This window comes from Miscanthus floridulus, chromosome 18 (genome assembly GCF_019320115.1).
Source record: "Miscanthus floridulus cultivar M001 chromosome 18, ASM1932011v1, whole genome shotgun sequence".
Taxonomy (NCBI): Eukaryota; Viridiplantae; Streptophyta; class Magnoliopsida; order Poales; family Poaceae; genus Miscanthus; species Miscanthus floridulus.
Genome location: NC_089597.1, coordinates 40,602,911 through 40,618,676, shown reverse-complemented (window position 1 = coordinate 40,618,676; position 15,766 = coordinate 40,602,911). Strand labels below are relative to the sequence as shown.

The window sequence follows — 15,766 nt, the reverse complement described above, 5'->3', positions numbered from 1 at the left end:
AGGTCGAGGTCGGGCACGGCTGTCCGGCTCGTCCGCGGGCGGTTCTGGCCTCGCAATGCGGGGGGAGAATCAGCATCCCCTCGGTGATGGCGAGGACCAGGCGCCGTACGCGGATGACCTGCTGGAAGTCGAGGACAACGACGACATACGTGATGATGCAGCCGATCTGTTCGGCATCGACCTCGGTGACGGCAACCAGCCCATCGATGTCGATGGCGACGACGACGATGGTGGAGTTGAGGTATCCACTGACACTCATGGTACCTCCTCTGGTAAGAAAGTTTCTGCTGTTTGGGATTACTTCCATGAGATTAAGGAGAAGGGAATTCGAGTACGTGCCATCTGTAAACATTGTCATGCGCGATACACTGCTAGATCGGCCGCTGGCACTGGCCATTTGAGACGGCACATGAATTCTTGTATGAAAAAACATGATCAGGCTAGTCTTGTCCAGTCTAAGCTTGCTCTGAATCCTGATGGTTTGAACAATTGGGTGTATGATCCTTTGATTGCTCGCACTGAGTTGTGCCGTTTGATTGCTAGGCTAGACCTTCCTTTAGGGATAGGTGAGACTGATGCTTGGGAGGATTACATTAAGCGTGCTCATAATCCTCTGTTCCAAAAGGTTTCTAGGCAGACCACCACTAGAGATATGTCTAAACTGTTTGATGAACAACGTGATATGCTTATGAAATCTGTGTTGCCTACTACATCTTCTGTTTCTTTGACATCTGATATTTGGTCTGGTAATGCTAAAGAGGATTATATATCTGTGGTTGCTCATTATGTTAGTGCTGATTGGGAGTTACAGAAAAAAGTAATTGGTTTAAGGCTGATTGATGTTTCACATTCTGGTGATAACATTGCTGATAGGATTGCTAGTGTGGTTGAGGAGTTTGGTTTGATAGACAAGGTATTTTCTGTGTCTCTAGACAATGCTTCTGCTAATTCTAGGGCATATGAGATTTTGCAGCCTATGTTCTTTGGTTATTTGGGTTCTTATCCTGCACCTACCCCCACTGATCCTAACAAGGTGCAGTACTTGCTTGTGCATCAGCGTTGTGCATGCCATATCATCAATCTTATTGTTAAATCTGGCATGAAGAGGTTGAAACCTTATACTGAAGATTTCAGAACTGCAATAAGTTTTTTAAATTCCTCTAATCAAAGAATTGCATTGTTTAAAAACTATTGCAAGGCTCAGGGTCTTAGACCTAGGAAGTTTGGCTTGGACATGGATGTTAGATGGAATTCTACTTTTTTGATGCTCAAACATTTGCTGCCATACAAAGAAGTCTTTGATGTGTTTATTACCTCTAATTATGGTTCTACTTTATTGACTGCACAGCATTGGCATGTTGCTGAACAAATAATGATATTCCTGGAACTCTTCTATAACTCTACTGTTGTGCTGTCTGGGGTTTATTATCCCACAACTCCACTTGTTTTGCACCATATGCTTGACATGGTTGAACATTTGCAAAATGCTGAAAGAGATGCTAATTTTAGAATGATTGCTACTCCTATGAAGCTTAAATTCCTTAAATATTGGGAGAAAATTCCACTCATTTATTCATATGCATTCATTCTTGATCCTAGAGCTAAGATGAAAGGGTTCTTTAATGTGCTTGAATTGCTTGCTAACGCAACTGGATGCATTTATAGTTCATACTATGCTGATGTAAAAGATGAATTGTATAAATTGTTTGGCAATTATGAATAGAAATTTGGTGCAGTGAGGTCTCAGAGGGTTTCAATCCCTTTAGCTCATACTGGTAAGACAAAACAGGCATGGGGAAGGATCTTTGGAGGTCCTGGTGATTCCCCTGTCTCTTCTTCCTCCTCAGCTCATACTCCATCTGTTGTTAGTGAGCTCAAAGCATACTTGGACAGTGACCCTGTCACATGTTATGAGGAATCCTTTGACATACTCCTCTGGTGGCGTGACCACAAGCTAACTTATCCAATCATGTCTATTATGGCTAGAGATATTATGTCTGTCCCTGTGTCTACTGTCTCTTCCGAGTCCTGTTTCAGCTATACATCCAGGATACTCGAAGATCGGCGACGGCGCTTGTTGCCTGAGCATGTTGAGATGCTCACCTGCATCAAGGACTGGGAGCAAGGTGCAAGAAGAGAACAGCATACACCTGAGGACCTAGACCTTGAGGAGGCATTCAAGAACCTCTTCCTCGATGAACAAGGCGAAGGCAGCGGCTCCGGCAGTGTCAGCGGCAGCGGCGGTACTGCTGGTGCTGGTGCTGGTGCTGCTGGTGGATAGAAGAAGAAGAGAAGATGAGAGGTAGTCACTCAACATTCAACTATTCAAGTTCCATTTTGCATCTTTTCTTTACATTCAAGTACTGCTGGTACTAACATTGCTTTGCTTGCAGGAACTTTTGGTGTGCTGTAGTGAGTCACTATGATCAATGAAGAACTTTGCTAGTTGCCACTGATGACCTGATGTTGTAATAGGATAGAACTTTTGCTGTTCCTGGCTTCCTGTTGCTGTGATCTGTGAACTCACTAAGTCACAATAACTTTGCCACTGATGTTGGCTATCCTAATAGGATAGAACTATAAGACCTTGACATTTAGAGCTGGCTGCACTCTTTTTTCCTTTCTAGGGTTTCTCACAAAGGTGAGTTTTACCTAAAGGTTTTTAATGAGGCAGCATTGCACAAAACAGCTCATTCTGAATATAAGTTCATCATCATATGATCTGTCATCTGTGTGCTGTGTCACTGTGTGCCTGTGTGATTGTGTGAACTGTGAAGTGTGCATGGGCCATGGGCCGGCACGGCCCGGTGAAAATGGCCGTGCCCACCGGGCGGCACGGCACGGCAAAATGGCCCACGGGCCGTGCCATGGGCCGTTGGCCAGGCACGAGCACGGCCTAGGCACGGCACGGCCGGCACGACGGCCCGTCGAGGCACGATTCCGTGCCGTGCCGGCACGGCACGCCGGGCCAACGGGCCGGGCCGGCACGGCCCGATGGCCATCTATAATTCATACGGTGGATAAGCAAGGACATGGACCTGCGGGCCCATGTGTAAGATAGTCATGAAAAAAATGCGCAACTAAAATATTACTATCATTTAGCACTAATAATGACACTTATAATCACATATTTTATGATTCTCGTATTATAAATTCATGTGTTTTGAAATCCCGTAGTTTTTCACTTTTCATCGTACCTTATTCCTGCGTTTTTTCCTATTCCTGCGTTTTATATTCCTTCGTTCCAAACAGGCCCGGAAAGTTTTCTTCACCCATGCATTTTGAAGGAAAGAAAACATCCCATTGGAAATTTTCCTGTGACATGATGCGCATCTGCCTAAGCTACCGAACACTATTGCCATGCATCAGTGAGAAAAAGAACAAGACACAAGAGTCGAAGAAACATTTTTTTTATTTATTCACGTCACTTGTGTTCTCGACATGCACAAGGGGATGTTGGAGTCAATCTGCCTGGGTGGATGGGTGCCTGTGTCTTGCCTGAGATCCGTTTGGATGCAGCTGGGTCATCGGTGTGCAGGCCCAGGCATCAGTGTGCAGCCCAGGCATCCAAAAACGAGCGCATGGCGCTGCAACACTTGCCTGGCTGATTTTGTACAGCATTAAAGTCAGTTCAAGTTAATTAACTATTGTCTTTTTTTTACTGCCAACAAATGACGTACAGCCGTACAGGTTGCTCCTAAACAATTATAATCATGTTATTGTTCACCTACACATGGAAGAGATATTTTATTGTTCATCAATATTAAAGTTTATTTTGTAATCTAGATTATGATTATTTTATTTTGCAATATTAAAGCTTATTTAAAAATTATCTATCTTCATATTATTTAATCATAAGTGTTAAAGTTATGTTATATTATATTAGAAATCATATTTTATCATCATATTAATTTCTCAAGTCCAGGCATCAACCAAATACATCTTTTTTACATTTGCCTGGCCAGGCAAAAAGCATCAACTTTTCAGACAACTTCCAGACATCTGTTTTTGCCAAGCAAGGTGCCCAGGCCTCCAACCCAACATGCCCTTCTCCAGAACTTTGATGTACGATCTACGCTTCAGTGCTCCATTGTTGAGTTAATGACCTACCAAAGGTAATCTCAAGCTACCAAGTTTAGCAAAACAAGCACATCATTAGTCCAAATATAATGAGATTATTCTACTACCTCATTCATGCATTCCAAACACTCATTCCTGTAAAATTTATGTGTTTTTTTCATTCCTCTATTTTACCACCCATTCCTTTTCTATTTCTATATCTTCTCCCATTCCTACGTTTGTTATTCAAAACAGGCCCATACTGGCCTCCAACCTGGCCGCGCCAGCTGAACCCAGCGTCTCATGCACCGCACGAATCACAAAGCAGAATCCCCTGGACTAGAAGCATCCTCCGCAGTCTTCCTATCCAACCCGGTGCGCATCCCCTCCGCCAAGAAAGCGCAGTGCGCTGTGCGCAGGCGCAGCGTTTAAAGACCCATGTCCCCAGCCCAGTACCCAACCCCACTCCCGTCGCTGTCAAGGCATCTGGCATCACCACCTCGGTGAGGGAGGGCGAGAATCCGTGAAGGGAGGGCGAGAGAGAGACATCTGTTCCCATGGCTTTCGCCGTCGCCTCCAAGAGGGCCCCGCTGGCCATGGCAGGCCTCCTCAAGAAGCTCCTCCGCGCTGCGCCGTCTGCCTCTGCCTTGGGGCCCGCGCCCACTGCCGCAGCGCTCCGCCTAGCCCTAGCGTGCGCCTCCGTTCGCACAGCTTCTCCGTCTCCATGATCTACTTGTTAGAATAAACTATTACTTTTCCTTGTGTGAACACAGTAAGGAAAGGCGGCGTCGAAAGGTCTCCTGCTGTGATACTGTAGCCGCTACAGGTGCAGGTGACGCATGGCTCACTTGCAGCACTGTAGCCATGCAGTGGCCGACGCAGAGTCAGACCTGTATATTATCTAGTTACTGTTACAGCATATGGGCTGTACTAGGACTAGATAGATAGAGTTGTATAAATAGACTACCATGGCAACTCAGTAAAGAGAGTTCAGATTTGTCATCTCACAGACAGGGCTTCGGCCAATGCTGGTGTCTTGTATTGTGCATGCATGCTCTGTTCTCCCTTCTTCTTATAGCTCCAGCCATAGTGTGTGGGACGGACAACGCTTGTTCGTGGTCGGCATGGCTAGTGGGTGCTCGGCAACACTAGCGGGTGCTCGGCAAGACTGCTAAGTGGTTCGCTCAGCTGAGCCGGTGATCTTGTGGGCCAACAAATGGTATCGGAGCCGTACAAGCGTCGTCGCCAGACTAACCGCTGTCGATGACGGGTGGTTCTGAGTTGGGCGACAGCAGTGGCACTGTTGTGGCTGCCTAGCCACGACCGGAGGTCATTGTTCGCACGGTGCGGGAGGTCAGTGGCACCAGTTGGCCGACCCTGACTCGCATCAACTATAGAGAGTGGTCGGTGACCATGAAGGTCAAGCTCAGAGCCCAACGGCTCTGGAATGCTGTTGACAAGGGCACTGAAAATGAGGAAGATGGCATGTCAGCGCTGGAGGCTATCCTCGCTGCTGTATCGACGGAGTACAGGGAGTCGTTGGGGGCGAAGAGCTCGGCTAAGGAGGCATGGGAGGCTATTGCGACAATGCTCGTCGATTCCGACCGCGCAAAGAAGGCAACAGCCCAGTTTTTAAAGCAGGAGTACGCCCTCCTCAAGTTCAAGGATGGTGAAATGGTGGAGGACTTCTCCATCCGCCTACAGACGCTCATCAGCAAGCTGAAGAGCCAAGGCGTCACCATCGACGAAGAGGAGGTGGTCTCGAAGTACCTCCACTCCGTGCCGACAAAGTACATCCAGATCGCTCTCTCCATAGAGATGATGCTGGACTTGTCCACCCTCACCATTGAGGATGTGATAGGCCGTTGGCGGGCGGTGGACGAGCGCCTGGAGCAGGCGACAGCAACGAAGGACAGCGAGAAACTCCTGCTGACGGAAGAGGAGTGGGCTGCTCGGAGGAACTCTAGGAAGGCAGCCTCCTCCAGCCGCGGTGGCAATGGCAAGCGCCGCGGTAAGACTTCTTCAGAGAAGAAGCAAGTCGACCCCAACGCCTGCCGGTGTTGCGGGAAGATGGGCCATTAGGCATGGGAGTGCCCAAATCACAAGCAGGAGAAGAAGGCGTAGGCTCATCTATGCACTGCACGACGTCGAGGTCAAGGAGAGGGAAGAGGCAAAGACGGTGGAAGGACCTGGGAAGGCCCTGAAGACCGTCAACCTCGACGAACCATGTGCCCAAGATCACCTTGGACGTGTGGGCGCCGACCAGGAGCAGCGGTGGTATCTGGACTCTGGTGCTAGTAACCACATGATGGGCTCCAAGGCTTCCTTCTCCGAGCTCGACGACGATGTTACCGGTACGGTGAAGTTTGATGATGGCTCAAGAGTGGCTATCCAAGGGCATGGCACCATCATCTTTAGGTGCCAGAACGGGGAGCACCACGCGCTAACGGATGTATATTACATCCCACAGCTGCGTTCAAGCATCATCAGCATTGGTCAGCTAGATGAGCATGGTAGCGAGGTACTGATCAAGGATGGAGTCCTTAGGATCAGGGACCGGGAACAACGACTTCTTGCCAAGGTGAAGAGGTCCCTGAATTGGTTGTACCTGCTCGACCTAAAGGTAGAGCAACCGGTGTGCCTGGCGGCAAGGCACTCCGAGGAACCATGAATGTGGCATGCCCGGTTCGGACATCTCAGCTTCAACGCGCTTGGTCGGCTGGAGAAGATGGTTCGAGGGCTACCCCACATCAAACACAAAGGTGAGCTGTGTGATAGCTGCCTGGCCAGGAAGCAGAGGAGGCTACCTTTCCCGAAGGCGGCCAAGTATCGCGCGAAGGATGCTCTCGAGCTTGTCCACGGCGACCTCTGTGGGCCGATCACGCCTGCTACAAACGGTGGTCGGCGGTACTTCCTCCTGCTCATGGATGATTATAGTCGCTACATGTGGCTGCAACTCCTGACGAGCAAGGACGAAGCAGCGGCGGTGATCAAGAAGTTCAAGACGCGCGCGGAGGCCGAGAGCGGTAAGAAGATCCGCGTGCTGAGGACTGATCGCGACGGCGAATTCACTTCGATGGAGTTCGTTGCGTACTGCACAGATCAGGGTGTAGGGTAACACCACACCGCGCCGTACTCGCCACAACAGAATGGCATGGTGGAGAGGCGGAACCAGACGGTGGTCGACATGGCCCGATCCATGATGAAGGCCAAAGGCATGCTGGTAAGGTTCTGGGGAGAGGTGGTGACCACGACGGTGTTCATCCTCAACCGCACTCTGACTAAGGCCTTGACGGGCAAGACGTCGTTCGAAGCTTAGTATGGACGCAAGCCGAGCATGTCCTTCCTCCGGACATTCGGCTGCATCAGCCACGTCAGGAAGACAAAGTCGAACCTCACCAAGCTAGAGGACAGGAGCACACCGATGGTGTTCCTAAGCTACGTGGAGGGTACCAAAGCGTACCGGCTCTACGACCCATGCGAAGACAAGGTGCTTGTCTCACACGACGTTGTGTTCGATGATTAGGCGGCTTGGGACTAGAGCAGTCTGAGCAAGGGGGAAGCTGGCAACTTCAATAGCACCTTCATCATTGAGCACTTGGTCATCCACGGTGGTGGAGATGCTGGGGAAGAGGTGCCGAGCACTACGAGAGGAGTGCCGAGCACTCCGGCGGTAGAACCGAGCACTCCTAGGGCAGTGTCGAGCACTTCGGGAGGGATGCCGAGCACTTCGGGAGGAGGGCTGAGCACTCTTGGAGGGATGCCGAGCACGCCAGGAGTGGTGCTGGGAGGTTCTATAGTGGTGGCGACTACTCCAGGACGGGTGCTGAGCACTCCCGTAGCGGAGCCAAGATGTCTTGCAGTGGTGCCGACCACTCCAAGACTGAGGCTGGACACTCCTACAGTGTGGCCGAACACTGCAGGAGTTATGACAAGTAGTCCAGAAGTGGTGCCAAGCACTCAAAGTGCTGTACCAAGCACTCTGGTGGAACAGGGAACTCCATCAATGCCAATCGTGTTCGCCTCACCTCCAAATGACATCACTGAGTTCGTGGATGCCTTCCACGAAGGTGAGGAGGTGCGGTTCCGTAGGCTAGACGACATCATCGGTGGCATAGGTCCCTTAGGTCTGGCGGGTAGGCTGCTCAACGACATAGAGCTACTACTCATTAGTGCAGAGGAACCACCCACGTTCGCGCTAGCCGAGCACGATGGAAACTGGCGACGAGCAATGCTGGAGGAGATGAAGGTGATCAAGGAAAACAAAACATGGCAGCTCATCGATCTACCTCCAGGATGTCGTCCAATCAGCCTAAAGTGGGTATACAAAGTCAAGCAGGATGAGCTCGGCGCCATTGTCAAACACAAGGCGTGTCTCGTTGCCCAGGGCTTTGTTCAGCGTGAGGGCATAGACTTCGAGGAGGTCTTTGTGCCAGTAGTGCGCATGGAGTTGATCCATTTGCTACTTGCCTTGGCAACAACAAAGGACTAGCGCATCCATCACTTAGACGTTAAATTGGCCTTCCTCAACGGTGAACTGGCGGAAACGGTCTTCGTCAGGCAACCCCTAGGTTTCACCGTCAAGAGAGAGGAGCACATGATGCTCCGACTACGCAAGGTGCTCTACGGGCTACGGCAGGCCCCCCGAGCATGGAACGCCAAGCTTGACGCCACGCTGGGTGAGCTTGGGTTTCAACGGTGCGCAATCGAGCACACGCTCTACACGCGGCGATGGGGGAAGGAGGAGCTCATCGTCGGCGTGTATGTGGACGACTTGATTATCACCGGCGCGCGCACGGAGGACATTAATAGCTTCAAGCGTGAGATGGCGACTCATTTTTTGAATGAACGATCTTGGCGCACTCTCCTACTACCTCGGCATCGAGGTGAGACAGGGGACGGAGGAACTCACGCTCGGTCAGAGCACGTATGCCTCCAAGCTATTGGAGCAGAGCGGCATGGCTGAGTGCAAGCCATGCGTGACTCCAATGGAGGAGCGGCTGAAGCTGACGAAGGCTAGCACCGCGGTGAAGGTGGATGCAACACTCTACCAGAGCATTGTCGGCGGTCTATGCTACCTAGTCCATACGAGGCCGAACATTGCGTTCGCCATGGGCTACGTCAGTCGCTTCATGGAGGATCCCAGGGAGGATCACTGGGCTGTGGTGAAGCGGCTACTACGCTATGTCAAAGGGATGGTGGATCAAGGGATCATCTTTCCTAAGACCGGCGGGAGTAGGCTGCAGCTCACTGTGTTCAGCGATGCAGACATGGTGGGGGACATCGACGGACGACAGAGCACCTCTAGCATGCTCATCTTCCTCTGGTTGTCCCCAATTTCATGGTTGTCACTGAAACAGAAGGTGGTGGCGCTATCTACATGCGAGGCAGAGTACGTAGCGGCAGCCACAGCGGTGTGCGAAGTTGTGTGGCTACGTCGGCTGCTGGACGAGCTAAGCGGCATGGAGGCTCACCCACCAGCACTGATGGTGGACAACTAGCCCGCCATCGCCCTTACGAAGAATCCGGTTCTGCACGACCAGAGCAAACACATCGACGTAAAGTTCCACTTCCTTAGGGACTGTGTCGATGGAGGGCAGATCATCATCGAGTTCGTCGAAACTGGTCGGCAACTCGCAGACGTCCTCACCAAGCTGCTCGGACGTCTTCGACTCATGGAGCTAAAGGAGATGATCGACATGGAGGAGGTACAAGGGATAGCAGTAGGTTTAGGGGAAGATTGTAAGAATAAACTACTACTTTTCCATATGTGAACACAGCAAGGGAAGGTGGCGCCAAAAGGCCCTCTACTGTGATACTATAGCCGCTGTAGGTGTAGGCGCCTTACGGCTCACCTGCAGCACTATAGCCATGCAATGGCCAGCGCAGAGTCAGCCATGTATGTTATCTAGTTACTGTTATAGCATGTGGGTTGTACTAGGACTAGATAGATAGAGTTATATAAATAGACTACCACGGCAACTCAGTAAAGAGAGTTTAGATTTGCCATCTCACAGACAGGGCTTCGGCCAACGCTGGTGTCTTGTATTGTGCGTGCATGTTCTATTCTCCCTTGTTCTTATAGCTCCAGCCATAGTGTGTGGGATGGACAATGCTTGTTCATGGTTAGCACGGCTAGTGGGTGCTCAGCAACACTAGCGGATGCTCAGCAAGACTGTTGAGTGGTTCACTCAGCTGAGCTGGTGATCCTGTGGGCCAACAATCCTCAGCAGGTACGCATCGTTCTGGCTGGCCGCTCCATCATTTCTGCTTGTTTGATTTAAACCTCATGAAGAAGAGGAGCACGTTGTTGAGGGGGTTTGCGTGATTTGGGTTTTTTTTGGCAGACGAGCCGATGAGCCTGGGCCGGCTGCTGGTGCTGATGGAGGATGAGGTGGCGGTGGCTTCAAGGCATGAGTGCTGGGTGTCCAAGGAGGATGCCGACGCGGTGAAGCTGAAGGTGGTGATGCCGAGGCTAGGGAAGGTGTGGGCGGACCAGGATGAGCTGGTGATCGAGGGGGAGAGCGACAAGGACACCGAGTATGATGATAAGGATGAGGCCCCGGCGTGGTATGGCCATCGCATCGAGTTCCCGACAGACGCTTTCAAGATGGACTAGATCAAGGCTGTGATGAAGGACGTGGTGCTCAAGGTCACCGTGCCCAAGATCAAGCTCGAGGAGCACGAGGACATGTTTGTGGTCAAGGTCAAGTAGGGGAAGGCCGAGATGGAGTCAGTCAGTCCAGGTCTCGTAGTTCAGTAGTTGCAGTGCGCTAGTACCAATAATAGTGGAGTAGTAGTTGTTGCTCATGGAGGAGGTTGAGGATTGTTAGTGAGAGGTGAGACGTGCTTTTTTGGATGGCGATGTTGTCTTGTGCCTGATGGTGTCTGAGGCAGGGCAGCCATGTTTACCTTTCAGTTTGTCATGTTCTAGTTTCGTGATGGTGATGATCACTGATGATCTTGCTATGAAACTTCTGATGAGAATGGCATTCGTAGTTAATGGTTGGGACCCATCTGTGTTTCTTTGTTCTTGTGTTTTTGCATTGCTCTTTGCAATTGAAACTGTGTGTGTACTTGTTTTGATCGAGAAAATTGCTATTATAGGACGCGAAACAGTGTTTCGCTATTATAGGACTTCAATCGTCGACTTCGCTAAAACGATATTTGAAACATTGGCACTTTGTTTTACATGGCATTTGATCCTTTTAATCACTTTTCTCATTTCAAATACATGTATTTTGCCATGGGAGGATCGTATTGCCCTTGAGTGGGTAGGCAGGTGTGTGGGCCGCCGTGGCCTTCAATGCGGAGTCTGTCTTCTTCTTTCCAGCCTGAATCAAAGGGGAAAAGGATTTCTAGTAGCTCTTCTATAGATCAGGCCAAGACAAGGGATGCAGCACCAGCTAATAGGAAGAGGAGCCCATTGAGAGGGAGAGCTACTCCTGAGCAATCGAAGAATCCACATGCCAAGGTTATTGATCATCATCGCTGGCCTGCTATGATGGGGGGCAAGGTGTCTGCAAGCACAATGTCCAAGAGCATGGATCTCATTGATAAGATCAGTAGGTCTACTCTTCCATCAGTTCCATCACGTGGGGTTTCATCGAAGCAAACTACAATGTCCTCCACTGCAAATACCTTGTCAAGAAGTATTGATCTTGCTGATAAAATTGACTGGCTGGTCTCTTCGTCAATGTCATCACAAGGGGGATCACCAAAAAAGTCACCTTCTTCTAATGGTGCAGATGATGTGTCCAGAAAGGTCGATGTTCGTAAAGATCTCAAACTTTCATCCTTGGCAATTTCATCAAGAAGGGTGTCACCAATAACAACAGCTGCATCAGATGACACTAGGACCCTATCAGAAAGCATGGATCTTACTGAAAAGGATAACAATACACTCTCCTTGTTTGTTTCATCACCCAACATTTCACCAAGTGCATCATTATCAAGTGTGTCTAATGTTGCATCATAGACTACTACAAAATCATCCGAGAGATTAATTGGACCGTGGCACATGGATTCTCTGATTGCTTAGGAGTAGCTCTCCCTCTCAATGGGCTCCTCTTCCTATCAGCTGGTGCTGCATCCCTCATCTTGGTCTGATCTGTAGAAGAGCTACTGGAAATCCTTTTCCCCTTTGATTCAGGCTGGAAAGAAGATAGACTTCTGCATTGAAGGCCACGGCGGCAGCAGCCAGGCAGCCCATGCACCTCCCTGCCCACTCTTACCTGAATGTGACTGAAGGGCAATATGGTCCTCCCATGGCAAAATACATGTATTTGAAATGAGAAAAGTGATTAAAAGGACCAAATGTCATGTAAAACAAAGTGCCATCGTTTCAAATGTCGTTTTAGCGAAGTCGGCGATTGAAGTCCTATAATAACGAAGCCCATTGTTTCGCGTCCTATAATAGCAATTTTCTCGTTTTGATCTGACTTTGGGATGGTTCGCATGTAGTAGTAGCAACTCGGTGTGTGAAATGACAATTGGTGCCTTGTTCACCTTTCTCTATTCATGCTTTTGAGCTTCCTGGATTGGTGATGACTGAAAATCTTTGATGAAATTGAGCCTTGTTTACCTTTCTCTGTTCATGCTTTTGAGGTTCATGGATTGGTGATGACTGAAAAATCTTTTATGAACTTGACTACTTGAGCAATTACTGATGATCAACATCTATATTTGGTGTCTGTCCTCCTGGGCTCCGTGCTTTGTGCGGTGTAAATCATGCGTTTATTTATCCTTGGCTTATTCTGAACTTTGGTTGAGACATGTAAACACCCTCCGTCCAAAAAAGAGTGACGTTTTTTTACTTTGAGACATTGTATTTGATCGTTCTTCTTATTCAAAATTTTTATATAAATTATAAAATAAATAAAACATCCTTAAAGTATTTTTAATGATAAAATAAGTCATAACAAAATAGATTATATTTATACAAAAAATTTGAATAAGACGGATGGTCAAACAAGATATCTGAAAGTAAAAAAACGACTGTTTTTTTGGACGGAGGGAGTGGGCTGCAGCAATGAGAGCATCTCCAACGGTACCTCAAAATTTTTCCCCAAATCTTGTAGTTTTGTAACTTCCCAAAAGGTATTGGGAGAGGAAAAAAAAGCCCATCTCTAAGAGTTTCTCATAATTGAGTTCCATTAAATCAAATTTGAGGCCCATAGCCTTTTTATTTTTTGTCGTCATTTTTTTCTCGTGCTGCAGAAACCTACGTCGCTCTTTCAGTAGGGGCGCCGCCTCTTTCGTGTGCCGTGGGCTGATCATTGCCGCTGCCTCCTTCCTGCCGACCGCAACAGGCAGTTCCCAGGTGGCAACAACACCTCCTAGGCCACCGCGCAGTCCTCCTGCCTTGCCGCGCCGTGCACCAGGCTAGCCGCAGGCACGTACCAGGACACGGCAGGCACCTACCAGCAGGCTACAGACACCTCTCAGCAAGCCCTCCACGCTAGACGCCATGAGTGCTTCCAAATCACTTCTGCAGAGGGAGTTGGATGATTCATCATCAGACGATGATGACATTTCGATCTTCTCAGCGGCTACAATTGTCGAGACATATTCAAACAAAAAAAGAAAGACATGGTGGTTCCGTCCCAGGGCACAATGTTATTTATCGAGATCGAGAAGGCGGGCACCAAAGGATGTTTCAAGATTACTTGGCTGATGAGCCGACATACGGCCTAAATTTATTTTGCCGGAGGTTCGTGTACATTCACTTGTGATACATACAAAGTATGGTACGTAAATGTTGTACGAGTAATTTTTTTTCAGGTACAGGATGAGTAGGGAGCTTTTCCTACGCATAATGAATGTTGTTGAATCACACGACGATTACTTTGTGCAAAAAAGGAGTGTGGCCAATGTACTTGGATTAAGTTGCTTCCAGAAAGTCACTGCAGCATTTCGTATGTTAACATATGGGGTTCCAGCTGATGCAACGGATGAGTATGTTCGCATTGGCAAAACTACCGCAATTGAGAGCCTACGTAGGTCTGTTGCTGCAGTTGTTGATCTATTTGAAGATGAATACCTGAGATATCCTAATGAGGCTGACACAGCACGTTTATTGGCACTCGGTGAGAAAAATGGTTTTCCTAGTATGTTAGGGCACATTGATTGTATGCATTGGGCGTGGAAGAATTGTCCTGTAGAATTGCAGGGCCAGTACAAGGGGTATGTAGAGAAGCCCACTATTATTTTGGAGGCTGTTGATTCCAACGATCTTTGGATATGGCATGCCTTTTTTAGAATGCCTAGGTCTCATAATGATATCAATGTGCTTCATCGGTCTCCTTTATTTGCAAACCTAGCAGAGGGGAGAGCTCCTGAGGTGAACTATACCATTAATGGTCATGATTATACGATGGGTTATTATCTAGCCGATGGTATATACCCATCATGGGCTACTTTAGTGAAGTCCATCTCTCAGTCTATCGCCAACAAGAACAAATATGTCGCCAAAGCACAGGAAGCAGCGAGGAAGGATGTCGAAAGAGCTTTTGGGGTTCTGCAATCTAGGTTCACCATTGTTTGAGGAGCAGCTCGCATGTGGGACACAGAGACACTTGGAGACATCATGAAAGCTTGTGTGATAATGCACAATATAATTGTCGAGGATAAAGGTGTTGTTGACCCTACTGAGCGGTTCGATTATGGTGGCCAAAATGTAGAACCTTCTCATGAGAATAATCGAACCCTTGATGAATTTATTGAAGCGCATAAAAGGATCAGAGACAATGAAACACATGTCCAGTTAAAAGAAGACCTCATCCAGCACCTATGGAATCATCATCCTGATTTATATTAGCAATATACACACATTTTATTTTATTGTTAGGATCAGTTTATTTTTATCCTCTATTTGTAATCAAAACTTTTTACTTCAAGTGTAATGAACATTTTTACTTCAAGTATAATTTTAGCCGGCCATCTACTAGTAGCATTCAGTAGTTGTCGTTCATGTGCAGGCGATCTGTAGGCTTTCAGCAGTCATGTCAAAAGCATAGTGCCATGCACCATAGTATGTGCAGGCATCAGGCGTTGAGGACCAGGAACAGCAGCAGCACTACTTGCCGGTCATGTCAAAAGCACAGGCATTTGTCGACACAGTAGCATATAGATTCAGGCAAGAACAAAGTTTCATTGAATATAAATAATACAAATTAAAAAGCACTTGACCATTTCTGATAAAGCAAAGGTTCACTGAATCACAAAGTAATGCAAAGGTTCACTGAATCACTGAATCCAAAACAAATTGGCTATAGAAATAAAATGACATGAACTAATTCTAATTCACAAGACGACAAGCAACGATCTGCTGGTGCATCGTCGGCTGTGGGTTGAGGTTGGTAATGTCGATTGACATTATTTTGTCTTCCTTTTCAATGAGGTCTGATTCCACCTTTTTTCATCTAATGACAGGCGCTTTTCTCTAGCTCAAGTGGAGCCATGAACCTCTCCTCTTTCTTCTTCTCCTTCTCCATCTCAAAAGCCCCCTTTTTAGCCCACATCTTGTCCAAAGCCTCCATGCAAACTTCACCACCTCCTCGCCTTAGAACTTCCTTTGCCTTCTTCGAACCCATTGGCCTCTTTCATGCTTTGGATTCTGGTGGTGGAATCTCAGTGACATCTTCATTGTTATTGACTTGTACATTCACAGGCGTGGAATCCACATTCATCTTCTATTTCTTCTTAT

At 48.2% G+C, this 15,766-nt stretch overlaps 2 protein-coding genes and 1 pseudogene across 2 annotated transcripts; all 3 read left to right on the top strand.

The window, feature by feature from the left end:
* Positions 1-1,084: 1,084 nt before the first annotated feature.
* Positions 1,085-2,281, top strand: LOC136523704 (zinc finger BED domain-containing protein RICESLEEPER 2-like; annotated as a pseudogene).
* A 6,766-nt stretch (positions 2,282-9,047) lies between these two features.
* Positions 9,048-9,560, top strand: LOC136523703 (secreted RxLR effector protein 161-like). The gene has a single exon (XM_066517300.1). The coding sequence runs from the start codon at positions 9,048-9,050 to the stop codon at positions 9,558-9,560; it is 513 nt and encodes a 170-aa protein (XP_066373397.1).
* An 854-nt stretch (positions 9,561-10,414) lies between these two features.
* On the top strand, positions 10,415-10,678 carry LOC136523702 (26.2 kDa heat shock protein, mitochondrial). Its single transcript, XM_066517298.1, has one exon. The coding sequence runs from the start codon at positions 10,415-10,417 to the stop codon at positions 10,676-10,678; it is 264 nt and encodes an 87-aa protein (XP_066373395.1).
* The last annotated feature ends 5,088 nt before the right edge of the window (positions 10,679-15,766 follow it).